This window comes from Anopheles ziemanni, chromosome 3, assembly GCF_943734765.1.
Source record: "Anopheles ziemanni chromosome 3, idAnoZiCoDA_A2_x.2, whole genome shotgun sequence".
NCBI lineage: Eukaryota > Metazoa > Arthropoda > Insecta > Diptera > Culicidae > Anopheles > Anopheles ziemanni.
In genome coordinates, this window is record NC_080706.1 from 97,532,481 (window position 1) to 97,547,878 (window position 15,398).

The following is a 15,398-nucleotide window of genomic DNA, read 5'->3' on the forward strand; positions in this document are numbered from 1 at the left end:
ATTTTACTACGGTCCGGATTTGGCGCGTGGGCCGGACTTTGCCGATCCCTGGTCTAGATTGTTATATATGGCTATGAAGATCTTGACGAAAGCATACAGGAAAACCAGTAGAGTCACAGGGAATGAAGAGGATAGAACCAAGTCCAAATCGAAAGCACAACTTGCTCCATTAATAAGTTTCGTTGATGGCCTAAAATAAAGGTAGAGTGCATTTACTGTTTACTGACTTGTATACTATTAGCATCGAGACGAGATACTGCCATCACTTCTGATGACGGTTGTCGAGTCGAGGGTACTGAAGCTGACTTCCATGATGATGGTGCTAAAGAAGAACTTAAGTTCGGTAATCTGCTTTGATTTTATGCATGACTAAGAATTACAAAGAAATTGTAAAACAAATAATAAGAGATTAGTTCTCAAAAATTCGTTCGTTTCTCCTTAAATGTATTTGCTATTTTGATAATTTTGAAGGGTGCATTGCGTTAGTTGACGTTTTGGTTGAAAATTAAAGTTCAATCAAACTTGTTCAGCATTATTGAGATAAATTAACCATAATCAGATATAGCATTTTAACGCAACAAATCTTTGTTTATTTACTCTATATATTCATTACAAGGGGTCCGCGACAGCCGAGCGGTAGCGCCGGTTAGAAAATCAGCCGCCAGTGTCAGTTAGGGGAGCCACAAGCAGAGAAAACAAACAAAGGTAAATTTTCGTCTTTTTATGCTTTTCTATAAATCAACAACAATACGATAGATAGATGATAGAGGGTAATTGTTCTTTTCCTTTAGTTTATCTTCAAAACCTTATTGCTCTACATCGTATAGATGAATCTGTTAAAGTTTATCCACGCATTATTCTAGTCTGATGGTTTATTTATTCCAAAACCTTGTTGTTTTGCTGCAAAAACATTTTTTGGGGTTGTTCTTTGATCCCATTAAAATACAATGCTGTCATATATCATGCTTGCTCATGCGACATATCAACATGCTTGATAGAGTCAAAAATATTCATATAGTTTGACATACATTGCACACCGATAATATACTGGACAATCCTTTTACTATTTCGTTATCGATGAATTACAGCGACTAATTCTTGCCATTCATTATTATAGGTTGCGGTAAAATTACCTATTATTATAAGGTTGACCATATTCCAATCTATTACACATCGAGCTTAACACAATGTTGATGAAAATAATTGCTTATATTCAAATGCTCCGGAAAAGGAGTAAAACAGAGTGTTACATGATAAGAACGGTGCTACTCCACGCACCAATAGGCCCGCTATTAGAAACCACTTTCTAAAAAGATGCAGTTTAGAGTTTTATTTTTTATTTCATTTACTTTTCTCTATTTGACTTCAAGATTGTCTCTAGATGCGTTTCCATGTTTTTACCCTACTTCTGCTTGAAATAATTTTTGGATTCGATGAAAAACGAAAAGAATTTATGTTGTTTAAATGAGTAACGCCCATGCGTTTAATTTAAAGAAACCATCAATCAAATGGCAAGGAGATCTTCGAAGTATGAAGATTGCTCCTTTTTAATAATATACAAAGCAATTCTAACGACTTCCGCAATGACATTCCTATCGGAAGGAACAAATTACATTGTACGAGCAACAGGATGTGAGTTAGATTTGGAAAGAAAAAGAGGACCGCGTCACCAATTTATTATACCTAGGGTGGTCGTTTTTCAGGCCTATACGAGATTTAACTTTCCCAGAACGTGTAAATCACCATCGAACCATTGGTTATTGTCACCGAACCATTGGTTATTGTGCTAGATAGCTCAGGTCAATGGGTGATGTGTTCCGGAGCATTGAAATACCATACGTTTCCGGAAATGTCGCTCCCATTTTGTCCGTGTCTTATCCCATGCCATGTTGCAATTGTTTTTTATTGGTTTTCAAAGGAAGAAACTATTGCTCCGGACAGATGTTGCAAAGCAAATGATTGAAAATTGTTCTTGCCAAAAGTTCGATGTCTTTTTTCAGGCTTTTGTCTACTTTCTTGCCATTTTCAGCTAGTCAAACGGTCTTGAAGTGCCATTTTGTCTGGTTTGACAGCGTCATCTCATACCCATGCTGCCTAAAGTGACATTGTGGATTGTGGAGCCACAGGAAAACCATTTGGATGACTGTGCGAAAAAATAGGGCACTGGAAGAAGTAATACTCATGTTTACTTTGCTTTTACACAAATCGTACATAATGTTGTTCGTCACTCACACTCAATTCACTCGTTGGTGGTCGCCCAAAGTGTTTGCCAGGGAAAATTAGGACATACAGAGCTAAACGGAGCGATAGGTCACCAAACTAAGACGTAGCACAAAACCTACCCAAAGTTTGCCGTTTATTTCGTTTGTTTTGCCATTCTGATGCAACTTGTTCGGTTTGTATTATTGCTGAATGTTTTGACGCTACTCTCTACTTTTATATGGATTATGTTTTCAGTTTTTTAAGAATATGTGAGCCACCGGTAGCACATGATCGCCTATGTTTGTGTCAACAGAGGCTGTTTTTATGAAAGTATATTCTCATTTTTGAGCTGGTCCCAGCGCAAAATAGAAAAACTGTTTTTTTGAGGTCTTTGCCAGAAAACAACCAATAGAAGTGTAAGTGCTTGTAAACAATGATGATAAAAGTCAATAGCGAAAGCTCCCACTTCGAGTATAGAATGTACTCGGCGAAATTAAGGTGCTTGTACAGGAAGCGGATATTACATTGAATTTCAATCGGAAAAGTTGACTTCCGAATGATTTGGCTTATCGTTTACCAAAAACTGTACTTTGAGATATATCAATATATTTTCTAAACCTTTTGAGTTTTATTCCGTCCATATAACAGGACCCTAGGTCCGTGCTAACAGGACCCTAGGGCTTATATTTAAGATGACTAAAGATTTTGATGACCCCTTGTGTGTTAAGACGTTGTATTGCAGTCTCGTTAGGTCTGTCTTCGAATACGGCTCGATCATCTGGTGCCCATACACTTCAAATCGGATACAAAGACTAGAGGCAGTACAGCGGAAATGTTCACGTTATGCCATAAGGAAACTAAATTGGCCTGATCAAACCGCCTTACCCCCATATAATGTACGTTGCCAGCTATTAGGTTTAGAATCTTTAGAAGAACGTCGGCGCAATCATCAAGCAAGCTTCATTGCAGGACTATTGCTCGGGAGTATCGACGCTCCATCCCTACTTGACAGTCTTCAGCTCACAGTCCCCCGTTTGACAGCTAGGCATCACAGGCTACTCCATGAGATAAGAAGCAACTCACAATACGCTGCAAATGCCCCGATGAATGCGATGATCCGAATGTTCAATACTCTAGCAAGTCATTTTGACTTTTCAATAAATATTAGCACATTTAAGAATAGGATTCGACCTTAAAGTTAAGTTATAACGTTTTGTATGTACAATGTGTTTGAACACGAAGCTCTCGTTAAGCCCTCGCGACGGACGGGGAATATTTTATAATAAACAACAATAATATATAAAATATGTAGAAAAAATCTTTTAAGACTGAGTTAAATAAACCTTATGTTGAAAAGAGACAAACAGGCATTTGGTGGTGAAGTATGAGGGGATAACGCCTCATTTTTATTACCTATTGCCATATGAAGCTAGAGCAACAGTACCGACCGGACTGAAACCGAAATTATCTCTATACGAAATGACTAATCATTCACGTACGTAAAATTCAGAAGTCTAGTAATCTCTGAATGGTAAGGTATGGCCGAAGAGGCCTTTCTTGCCGACGATGAAGGTTGTAGTATGAAATGTATTCTTATAGTTGCGTCTAATCTCATTTCAATCGAAGTTTTTTAATATTCCTAGATGTTATGAGGCTGCTTATTTGCCCATACCAATGTCCCAATTATAATTTCTTGGCTATTGACGGTTTGACATCTGAAGGAGGGTCAGCCGTTATTTGCTGTCGGTAATAAATTCACATTGGTTATCCAGACGTGGCTTTAACACCTGCACGCGGAGTAAATCCTTAACAAATTAGACTTTTACAGCGACTGCTTCATGAAATTTTTTTTTTAAGGGTGTAACAAGCAACATCTGAAAAGATATCAATTAAGATAAACTGAAAACGTGTCAAGTTGATCGCGCTTGTTACGTATGTTGGCTAGTCGATAAAAGAAACATACAACCATGGCAATGAATGCATGACCCTTAGAGGATTGATTTCAACAGCAGTTGAAGCCAATGCTTGGCAAGCAGCCGTGGTCAAAACGTATCGCATTGATGAAGCAAAATAAAGAACAGGATGAATCTTGAGGGTAACAAGATTCAACACAACGATGAATGACTCAAGCAGACGTAGCACTAGAGAAAAGTGTTGGCTTTGGCCTTTATTCGTTTGATGGATTGGTCGGCAGACTTCCGAAGGATTAATTCAATTTTTGTGTGTGATTGCAATGGTGTATGGGGATTCGCTATGAAGATGGTTTGAACACATACTCGCGATGAGTTTTCGTGCATGCTTTAATGTCAGTCAAGCAAGGCGGGAACAAACTTTGGATGAAAATCCGCCACACCGGTTGTCCAGCTGCGCTGAGGGATTTTTGGATTGAAAGGAAAGCTTTTAGGCTTATCAATCGATAACGACAAGCAGTCTTACGGGATAGAATATAAGTAGTATTGAGCTTATGATAACTATAATCAATGCTGCCGGGATGCTCTGATTTATCTGAAAAGAGCGTTAACACCAATTTGAGTTGGTTTGAAGATACGTGGAAAAAGATAACAATTATAATCCATCTTCGTCATCATTACACATTGCAAAGTTGTTATAGAAACGGATCATGGCTGATTTCTGCATTGCAGACCACGCTGCTATAGCTGAGACCGACAAAGGCGAAGGGTTGGGTATTCAAATTCGTTTGATTTGTATTCATTTGGCTCAATGGACTCCCTACTGAGACGCACACGATTCGTAAAGATTTTGCATTTGGACTGCCAAATAAAAATGAAGGCTGGATAAACGGTGAAAAGAATATAAGATAGAAATAAACGAACTGTTCCCGAGGTATTCGTGAAGCAATGTTTAATGACTCCTTACCTTGATCATACCCCGGGGGTTCTAAGAATATGGGGCTTCTACCTCGGAATATCCGGTAGATTGATTGACAGGTAGCTCAAGAGGATGACTTTGGAAAATGAACCAGCGCTCCGAACGGTGAGCCACCAAATAGAACATTTCAACAGAGATTTTAAACTGCTGGGAGGATGTCGATAACCCACTATGTGCGCGGCATGTAAAGCGTTTCAAATGGTTGTAAATGTTTCCAGATAAATTGACGAGTGGGATTAATTAATTGGCAGTAATTGCTTCGTGCCGAAACGCCATGTTGGTAATCGTGCTGACCGAACGTCCCAATAATAATTAAATTTTGTAGAAAAGCTCATGTAAAAAAATAATTCAATATTAGCTAATCCAACACAGCCATCATACAACTGATACAAATCTCTTACGAAAATGGAAATCAGAATAGAAAATATTTAATGGCCCACATTCTAATAACTTGAGAATTAAATATTGTCTCATGTAATAACTACTATTATGCAATTTCTCCGCATTTTGTTGTACTCTACTTCCTAGACCCTAATTGCAAGCATTAATTGACGCTGAGATGTTGCTCCACGAGCCTCATCAGACCAATTGTGCCCACCATTTTGTAAATGTGGAGTAAATCTCTAAATCCTCATTTAAGCCTATCTTTGGGAGGTTGCTGTTTCAATAGGTGTAAAAGATTTTTAGATAAATTTATTATTTGGTACGGATGTGAGATAATGTTCCGTGACAGTTCCGGTCTTCGAGGGTGAGCAAATAATTGTATTAGAATTAAATTTTATGGCAAATAAAGACTTCCAGGGAATTAGTGAACGGTTCATTGGTTACTGAACACGCAAGGACAGAGCATTTCCGAAGAGCGGATTGGTGATTTGATGTTTGTTTAGGAATAGGAAAGGAAGACGTATATATTAATATGGTTCATGGACACAAAGCTCTTTGCCCTATGACGAGAACGTATACAAAGGAAAGCGCTCTTCAGGTGACTTTTATGTGTTTACTTTGGTTGTTTGACTACCGGTTCTCAGTTACTGGAACGGTTTGTTTGGAACAGTTTTTACTTTTTGTCAGATTGTTCAGAAAAAATCCTACCGGAAACCACAATTGTAACGTATGGTATTTATTGTATACAATGTGGCAAGAACAAATTGTACCAGAATGTTTGTTTGCCCTACTTGTCTTGCTTGAATAAAAATGTTTAAATTGGGACCTGGTGTGCGATTAATTTTTCTTTACTTGGTAGTAAACGTGTAGTATTTACGTGAAAAAAGTGCTAAATTTGTGGTATCTGCGATAATCGGAAGATTGTGTTTGGTTTCGACAACTTTGATGCCTACATAAAGACCTCAGATAAGATAAGAAAGAGACAGCTAAGCTAAAAACTACATGGTCAGTTGAAATAATTTAATTATTAGAAATTATTTGAGTAAAGTATTACTGTTTGTACTTTTACGCTCAATGATTTCCAGAAGATTTACTCTGAACTCAAATTAACTTGATTTCTGTGATTGTACCTTAACAGTCCAAATTATTGCATTTAATTGGTAAACAACTAAACTATTTGTGTTTTGAAGGGTTTGTGTTTTTCGTAAGATGATGGTAGAGCAAATCAAATTACAGCTTACCTTTGAGATGCCAGATGTATTTTCTTTTGAAATGTTTTACCAATTATAGCTGTGTAGCACGCTGAAACAATTTAACTCGTTGACTGTCACCCATGTCACCCAAAAGTGGGTAATAGTAGCAACTAGTTCTATTTAGAACCAATATTTTGCCCCATATATAAATAAAAATGTAACATAAAAACTATAGTATTATCAAAAACAAGTTCATTAATAAGCTAAGTCTTCTTTTTACTTTCGAGATCCGCCAGTTTAACAAATATTATGACCACATTTTATTAAAAAAGATTGTGCTAAAAAGTGCGCTAAGAACGCTTGGCAGTCAACGTGTTAATTTAGTTCAATTATTTAAGTATTAATTTATTCAACACATTATACCATTGAGCCAAAACGATTAAGACTGAAGTTCCTCATGAGAGAACTACAAAATAGCAGAAAAAAACACATAAGTGAAAGGATCCATTTGTATTCCCTTTTCCACAATATTTCATTTGAATCGAAGGTCTCGGCAGATGTGGCGAGCCCGTTCACATTTTCTTTTATGCTACTGTCCACACTTCAACACGACTGACTTCAGCATCGTTGTTATTGACTACTGGCCCTAGCCTCGTCATTATCATCTTTCTACGCTCCGTAATTTAGATGATACGAAATTGATTGCTCCTATACTTTTTCTTAGTATTTTAGGTGCGAAATAATTTTATGTTTAAAGTATTGGTTCAGTAACCATTCGCCATCTAGTTTAAATGACCTTTCATTTGCCGCGTAGAAAATGCGACGATAATGATGGATAATAAGTGATGATGAGTGTTAATTACACATATGGTGGATCTAGGGTGGATGTGCTGAATCAGCCAGGTGCAGCCCTAGATTGTGATGTGGAGGTTGTGTGAGAACCAGCAGCTTTTTAGCGGTAGCTCATTGTTTTAGAGTATCATATGTTTGATTTAATCAATGATACTTTCGGCCTTTGATATCATGCATTCTGATCGTATTTTTGAAATTAAATAAACTTTTAATATCCTAACTCCTAATTTAGGTACGAACGGAGCTGATTTAAATGCATACTAAGCGCGCTAAGCTGCTTTGACATGTGTTGTCGTATAATTCGGTGATTTACATCCCAAAAGCGACAATGTTACACCGTATAGCGTAGAACCTCAACCAGTTCATGTTTAAAAACAACCGACGGTAACATGGGTCTAATTTATTCATTATCTAAAAGCATGTGCGTCTTTTCTTTTTAGGGAGGAACACACATTTTTCCTCCAACAAAATTCATAGGAAAAAAATACCGCATCCAATTACGAATGCATCCAAGAAACTTTCTGTCATGGAGTGGACCTGAAGAATTGTCTTTCCAGTTTAAAATGTTTCCATTTCAAGCAATCGTTGCAATGCCGAGAATCATGGTGGAGGCATTTTTTACGGGTTCCAGATTTTGAACCTTTTCCCGGAAACACGAGACGAAGTCGCTATTCGAGGCTGCCACTGAAAGAACTTTTCATTATCTCTCAATTAACAGCGTTTGACACATGCCTTATTTCGTATTCATGGATTTTGTCTAGCAGTAATAGTAATACTTTGTCTGCGAGACTGCGAGAAAAGTCTTGTAGGAGAAATAATTGTTAACATATGTTTTATGAATCTGTAGTCCAGGGAAAAGATGAATCGGCAGCAAGATCCGCTAGGGGTTCTCATTGCAATACCCCGTGAATAATTTACCTCCGACACTCTTCCGTGTAACAAAAAGTGTTCCAATATTCACAGAAATGCGCGAAAAAGGATTAACGCAAATACGAACGTTGTAGATAGTCACAGATAAAACACCAGTGGAGAAAAACAATTTGTTTCAGACGAGCCCTAGGTAAACAAGAGTAGCAATTTACAGGACATCCTAACAGCGTTACTAGAGTGGACCTGTAACGGATAGAGGATGAGCGCAAGATCTCATTCAAATTCATGTAAACACGACTTCGAAACCATCGACATTAGATTTTAATTGGATGCTCATCCCAGTACTGCACTGTTGGCGTCAGCACACGGCTTAATTTATTTTTCTTCGTCCTTTGAATTATTTATGAAGAGAAGGCCGTACACAGTCAAAGATAAAAAACATACGTTGTTAACCAAGCACCCAAAACTACGTTGTGACTTTTCGTGGGAAGGTTCCAAAAAAGGAACCGTGGAGTGATCGGAAGGCATGAAAAAAGACCTCGAATAGCTATCGGGACGAGCCACAATTTGTCCATTGAATCCTTTTTGCCTGGAATGGTGCAGAAACATTCACATACAAAAAAGTAAGCGGTCCTTACTGACCCGTCCTGAAAGCCTTAGGCGACGGGGATCATTTTCAGGGTAAATTTAATCCCTCCGTTTTGGTATCAAATTTCCACTTGGTATCCCAACACGGACAGTGTCATCCTTCAGCCGTAGGTGTGTGGTGCAGGAGAAAGAATACAATTTTTAAATTTTTTAGAAGCCTTTCAACCGTTCTCGAAACCCCATTGCTCAGGAGCTACCTGCTCAACAAACGGATTGCTCTGAACACCTTCAGCGATGAGCCTCTCGTTATCCATTCGAGAAGACAGCTTATCCTTTTTGAGATCTTTGAAACACTTGTTGTTCCGCCAGATTTCCACGAAAGAAGGAACAAGGTGAATATGCAGTTGCGTATAAGGGAAATTGAGGCAACATGCTCCCTTTAAATGAAAGTCATTAATATCCATTCAACAAAGATACCTCAACTTTTTTACTCTCTACAATATCTTTAACTTTTGAAGTACCGGGATTTTCAATTTTACTGTTTAAACACGTTTATTGTTTACTTTCCTGCACATGTTTTACTGTTTCAACATTAAAACTTACTCGGGAGCATGACTCAAGTAGTGTGACGGAATGCAATCCGTTTATAAATATTTATTATGATCTATACAGTGAGATCTGATTTTTTTTTCTACGGTGATAATTTGCATAATTGCTTCTTTTGATGTTTCCGTTAGGATCAAACCATCGAAGTATATCGATAGGTAATAGTACTGCTAATAAATTAAACGTTGCTCAAAATAGCGCAACGCGCCCACGCAGTGCAGTAAGGGAGAAGGATTTAGGTTCGTGGTTAAACTTGATTCTTGTTGTGATGAAATGCATTAAATATAGATGCAGAATGAGTAAAGGAAGAAGCATCTTACGATGGATCACGCTATCAATTTCTAGAGACCGTCTAGTCAAGTTTTTTTGTGCCAGCTCAATCTTGAACTTCAAGGTGTCGAGTTCTTTATGAGTATGGGCGGACCTTGCATCCGTGGTTCGCTGTTGAACTTATAGCAGTCTAGCAAAAAGGAAATCGGATACTTATCTTGTGCTAGGAGAGTAAAAAAATCGAGCAAAGAGTTCTGTTACAAATGAGACCAGCATATGTGAAGCGGTTGAAATTGATCAATCGATGTCGAAGATGTGTATGTTCTCTAAAGTATGTGTTTGAAACATTTTTAAGAAAAAATCTTGGAAATAGTCCCTGAACCTTTTTTGTGGCAGTGGCGTCAGAATCAGGTGAATTCTATTTACGCAAAAATAAAAACGATCTTCCGAATCCGATTACGAATGTTAAAGCTTCTTTTTGAAGAAATAGTGTCCGTTTGGTTTAAAAACTTGAGCGTTCACGGATGAGCTCATGAGAAAAGGGATGTAACCAGCTGGTTCGAACAAAGGTCTTAATTTACCATAAGTCTGTGCAGTTTCCTTCAATCATAAAAGCAGAAATCCGGTTTTTGAAATTTTAAGTTGAAATCTTAAAATGTTTTGCGCTACTATCGTTCGGGATGACTTTTCAATTCTCACTTTACCTGAACCAATTGGAAGAGGGTAACGTTCTCGATATACCTCTGTTTGCTTTCTCCGTGGCCAGAGGCTTTGCTTCAGATATATGACTGGGAATGCTGTCAGTAAAGTAGCGTCCATGCTTCTTCGCTCAATTGTTTCTACGACATTGCAGGACAAAAGAGCAGGTGGTGACTTGGAAGAAATATTTTCTATTCTTCTTTTTCTTCTTGGCGTAAAGACCTTGTTGGGCATGCCTGCCTGTTAAGGGCTTACGAGACTTTCATCCTTATGTGTACGTGGATAGTCAGTCCTCTCGTACAGGGGACGGTCTATTCACGGTTGGGATTCAAAACCACGCTTTCGAGGTGGTGAGCCCCGGTGCTCATGGGCCGATTTTCTAACCGGCGCTACCGTTCGGCTGCCTTGGACCCACACTGCGGATTTTTTATTCTTAATTTTACTTTTTATTAGAAATTGCAAAAACGGAAGCTTTCATTTGCGACTCATCTGTAGTGAAATCATTAATCTTATTTTTAACGAACAATATTTATGAAAATGGTTGAGAATGTTTTGATTTTATTTTACAAGTAAAACCATATTTAAAAATTAATGTGGTTTATTTATTTAACATGATTGCAACAAACTCCGGAAGAAATTTCGTCTAATACATCTAGGGTAGTCAATTTCCTCCATTTAAAAATAAGATGGTAGATAAAGTAAATTTTACAACATTCAGGTAGGTATATCTCAGTGTTGCGTCCTGCAACAAACAGTCTCGGTTGGAGTCTTGCTCTCCTCTTCGGCCGCCTCCGTCAGCTGGTTGTCTCTTTCCTCCGCAAAATGGACCCTACGGTACTTGACCAGCTAGCGGACGCGGCATCTCGTCGCTACTCTCAAGCCCTTTCCTGGCAGCTCCATCCGGTTAATTTTGAATTGGCGATCGGGCTGTTGTTTTCACAACACTCAGAGAACAAGTAATGATCTAAATTTCATTGGCTGTGTAACTAGTTTCTCATTGCGTATCGGAACAAATAAAGCACAAAATGCTACCTTGAAGTTAATCTGCGTTGAATTCACCCGTTTCTCCATTTATTTAGTTTAGATATAACAGTAGTTAGATGTAACGATGTAGTGTTGCAAACATCCTGTGCAAGGATGAAAATAACAGGTAGGTACATTAGCGTGCGTGGTATGTGCTGTTGTTGTGCCGATTAAGTAACCGAATTCATATAGTCATACCGAAGTCCTGCTTGGCTTTTACTCGAGCCATTCCTTACTCCTTACTCCTTATCCCCAAGTGGGACAAGGCCTCTTTCCGAGGAGAGTTTTCGATGACCGAAAGACGGTATATTATAGATCGTTGGTCAGCCGTTCGTAATACCGGGGGGGAGGTGCCAGACTCGAGATTCGATCTCACACCTGTGGCGTGGTGTTTCCTCGCGCTACCACTGCGCCATGGCCAACCCCCTACCCCCGTACTTCTGCCCATAGGTCCAGCAAAAAAAAGGAAACCATATGTGCTACAAGGTATCAAGAATTTCTTAAAAATGTGCCTTAGTTTTCCCGAAACGTAGTTGAATATATATGTTTACACCAGCTCAGCCAAATTTGCAAACACTTTAAAAATGTGAAGTTAATTAAAAACTCCAGACCACTCTGATGGTCGCTAGACGGTGGTCGAGGAAGGTATGCAATGGATAGTCTTCAGCGAGACTTGTTTGCTACTTGGAAAATGAATGTTTATCTACTACTGTTCTTGGAACTGCACGGTTCATCTTTCGGGAACTAAGCATATGTTTGCTTATGGCTGTGTACATTAGGCCATTCGAGCTTACATTCAACACATCCTCAACGGTAAACGTTATGTGCACATGCTGTGCACGTCACTCTATGAGTGTTCATAAACTGTGAAATTATCTTCCGCTTTCCTTATACAACATTAATACGACCAGGGTGATGGTAGGCATGAAGAGAAATCTCTAACCCATCACTTGCTACCCATGTGGTCAAAACAGCTGCATTGCCTTAACTGAGATTTAGCCAGGCATGGCCAGAGGGATAGAAAATAAAAGTTGTTGGGAGCTTAACTTAGAATTTTCGGCCTGCTTTATTACTTTTTCGTAATAAGGAAACAGTAGCAACCGGTAGCTTTACAAGTAGTTGCGAAAAATGCTTTGTTGCGTTCAATGCACCCAAAGCATACACAGTTGACTGTCGGTCGGGGAAAATTAAGCTTCACGGGGGACCATTTCAGTTGAGTAACATAATCCCGGGTCAAACACGTCTCATAAAAAATATCCTTAATAAAATGTAGCAAAATCGGCTAAAAGTGAAAAATAACAAAAAGTAGAATGTTCAAAATATAAAAAACAAAAGGATTTGAACGAAGTTCTGTTGTATTATACCAATTGACTTTCAATAGCATACAGTTAATAAAATTGATACACCACGTCACACCAACATCTTTTGTCATGAAATTCAAATGTGTGCACTTGCTGCACTTTGTTGGAAACATGTGTAACCAAGATAGCGGCAATCTTGTTATGTGGATTATCATCACGAAGAATAGCAAAAAGCAACCAAAAGCGGTTGTTTTCGAAATTTGTTTTTTTTTGTTTTTGCACAGAATCGAATCTCATGATAAGGTTCGTACTTGCATGGACAGCGATGCAGTTGCAATAATATTTTACTCAGAGTAAGATCGTAGAGAGCTCCACCATGGTGCATTCCTCTTGGAAAAAGTGTTTGTGTTTGATCATCGAATTTTCGGCAAATATCTTACTTCTTGTTGCAGTCATAATTGTTCTACCAGTAGTTATAGTGATTTTAGTTCTGTTCCAAATATATCGTAAATTCGTTGTCCAAGTGCTGATCATAAAACATGGCCAATCCTTCCGTGGTCTTCTGGAAGGGTCAGATGTTGTATGGGCAGTAGAAAATAATTCATCTAGAGCTATGACGAATGCCCTTTTTCTCTTCGAAAACACCAAAAATGAACCGAATGCCGCATTCGTACTCCTCGAGGAGCTACGCAGTCGCGTCTCTACTCACCAGCACGAGCAAGCTTATCAGAAATTGTTCTACGAGCTACGTTATCAGTATGGCTTTTTTTATTGGCTACATCGCCTACCCTGCGCCCCGATAGATTCTTATATAAGGAACGTGAAACCTTCAGAAATTAGTGGCAGCTGTTTAACACGCCGAGAAGTGTGTAGGCAGATTAGTGCCATTAGCAACCGCAAATGTAAACTTGGGACTACTTGGGAACTACTAGTTTGGACGCATCCAGCATCGCATAACATGGGGAATGCATCATTTTATCCGGTACGTTGGAAATATGGTTTGTCAATGAAAGGGCATTAGATCTAATGAAATTGCAGGTCCTTTTCAGATATCACCACTCCATCTCTGACGGGATTGCAATTTTACGTTTGTTTTGTAAAGATTTGATTGACAAACGTGCATCGATAACAATCAAGCAAGCAGAGTCACGGAATCCACACGAGGCTAAATATGTGACAGTGAAGGAGACAATAACAGGGCGTTTTTTGCTAAGGATGGCGCTTACAGCTCCAAGATTTTTAATACACGAACTATTTTTCAAGAAAGAACTAAACCGTATCCATAATGGAAGTCCTTCCGATGATAAAATAACTTCGTGGGTTAGCGAAGACGTCTCCGCTTCATCATTAGTATGCACAATAAGGAATGTGAAACAACTTTCGCCGGGGGTCAGTTTTACCGACGTTTTTTTGACCGCATTCGCAACAAGCTTTCGTTCATACTGTAAAATGTTCGGAAACGACGTGCCAGCGTCTCTTACTCTAGCTGTCATGCGTAGGTTTGAGCGAGAAACAAGTGAAATTCGCTTACGCAACCGATCTTCAGCTGTATTTCAGACAGTACCCATAGGAGACCTTCCTGTCGCTGGAGTTATTACATGCACGACTGAGTTGTTACGTCAAATACATGCTATCAACATTCATAGCAATGCCGTTAGAATGTCCACAGCTCCCGTGGTGAGAACACATTGTCCTAGATTAGTTATACTGCATTGGAAAAGATCATTCATACTCTTCTTTTCTTTTTCAGACAACATACTTGAGCGTCTTTTATCTACCAGAGTTGCTGCCAGCACCCATCGTACGGCCTTTGTTAGCAAGGAGCAAATTCTCGATCGCTATGTCCAATATTCCCGCATTTGAATCTGAAATTTATATACGAGAGTATGCTCTGAAGGATGCCATCTTTTGGGTGCCAAATATTGGAAAAAATATGCTAGGTTTGTCACTCATGACGTGGAACGGTCGGCTAAAGGTAGGTCTAATTGCCGATCGTAGAATCATTCCTTCGCTCGATGAACTGGACAAAATATTACATGGTACAATACGGGAATTACAGAACATGTCGAATGTTTTAGCAAACGGAGCATAGCTATCTGGTCAACGTAACGATTTGAATTAGGTGTTTTTGCACACAATGGTAAAAACATGTCTGATAGAAGAGTGAGCCACATAGGTATACTATCAGATTGTTCCAACATTCATGAAAATTAAATTTTAGTATGAAGCAAGAGAGATGAAGTAAATACCTCATAAATGGATATGGCACAGGTGCGTGGAATGTATAAGCGTATACGAAAGACTTGATCATAATTTCCATTAACTATCGTTGGGAAAGGCCGCTTACATATAAACATACATACATTGCTAATAATAAAAAAAAGGTGAAAAATCTTTGATCTACACTTTTTCTTTGGTATAACTACAAAATTCGATCATCACTGCCCCTTTAGGGACTTACGACACTTTTCTCTTTCGTTTATGTGGATAGTCAGTTCACTCGTACAGAACAGGGTTCGGT

The 15,398-nt window shown here is 38.7% G+C and overlaps 1 protein-coding gene across 1 annotated transcript; it reads left to right on the top strand.

The window, feature by feature from the left end:
• The first annotated feature begins 13,253 nt into the window (after positions 1-13,253).
• Positions 13,254-14,969, top strand: LOC131285975 (uncharacterized). The gene is made up of 3 exons (XM_058314828.1): positions 13,254-13,859; positions 13,916-14,554; positions 14,628-14,969. The coding sequence occupies exons 1-3, from the start codon at positions 13,254-13,256 to the stop codon at positions 14,967-14,969; spliced, it is 1,587 nt and encodes a 528-aa protein (XP_058170811.1).
• Positions 14,970-15,398: the final 429 nt, after the last annotated feature.

Coding starts and splice junctions, on each gene's coding strand:
- LOC131285975 (XM_058314828.1), top strand. CDS start 13,254: ATGGTGCATTCCTCTTGGAAAAAGTGTTTGTGTTTGATCATCGAATTT. Junction 13,860..13,915: donor GGAATGCATCATTTTATCCG/GTACGTTGGAAA, acceptor ATGAAATTGCAG/GTCCTTTTCAGATATCACCA. Junction 14,555..14,627: donor GAATGTCCACAGCTCCCGTG/GTGAGAACACAT, acceptor TTTCTTTTTCAG/ACAACATACTTGAGCGTCTT.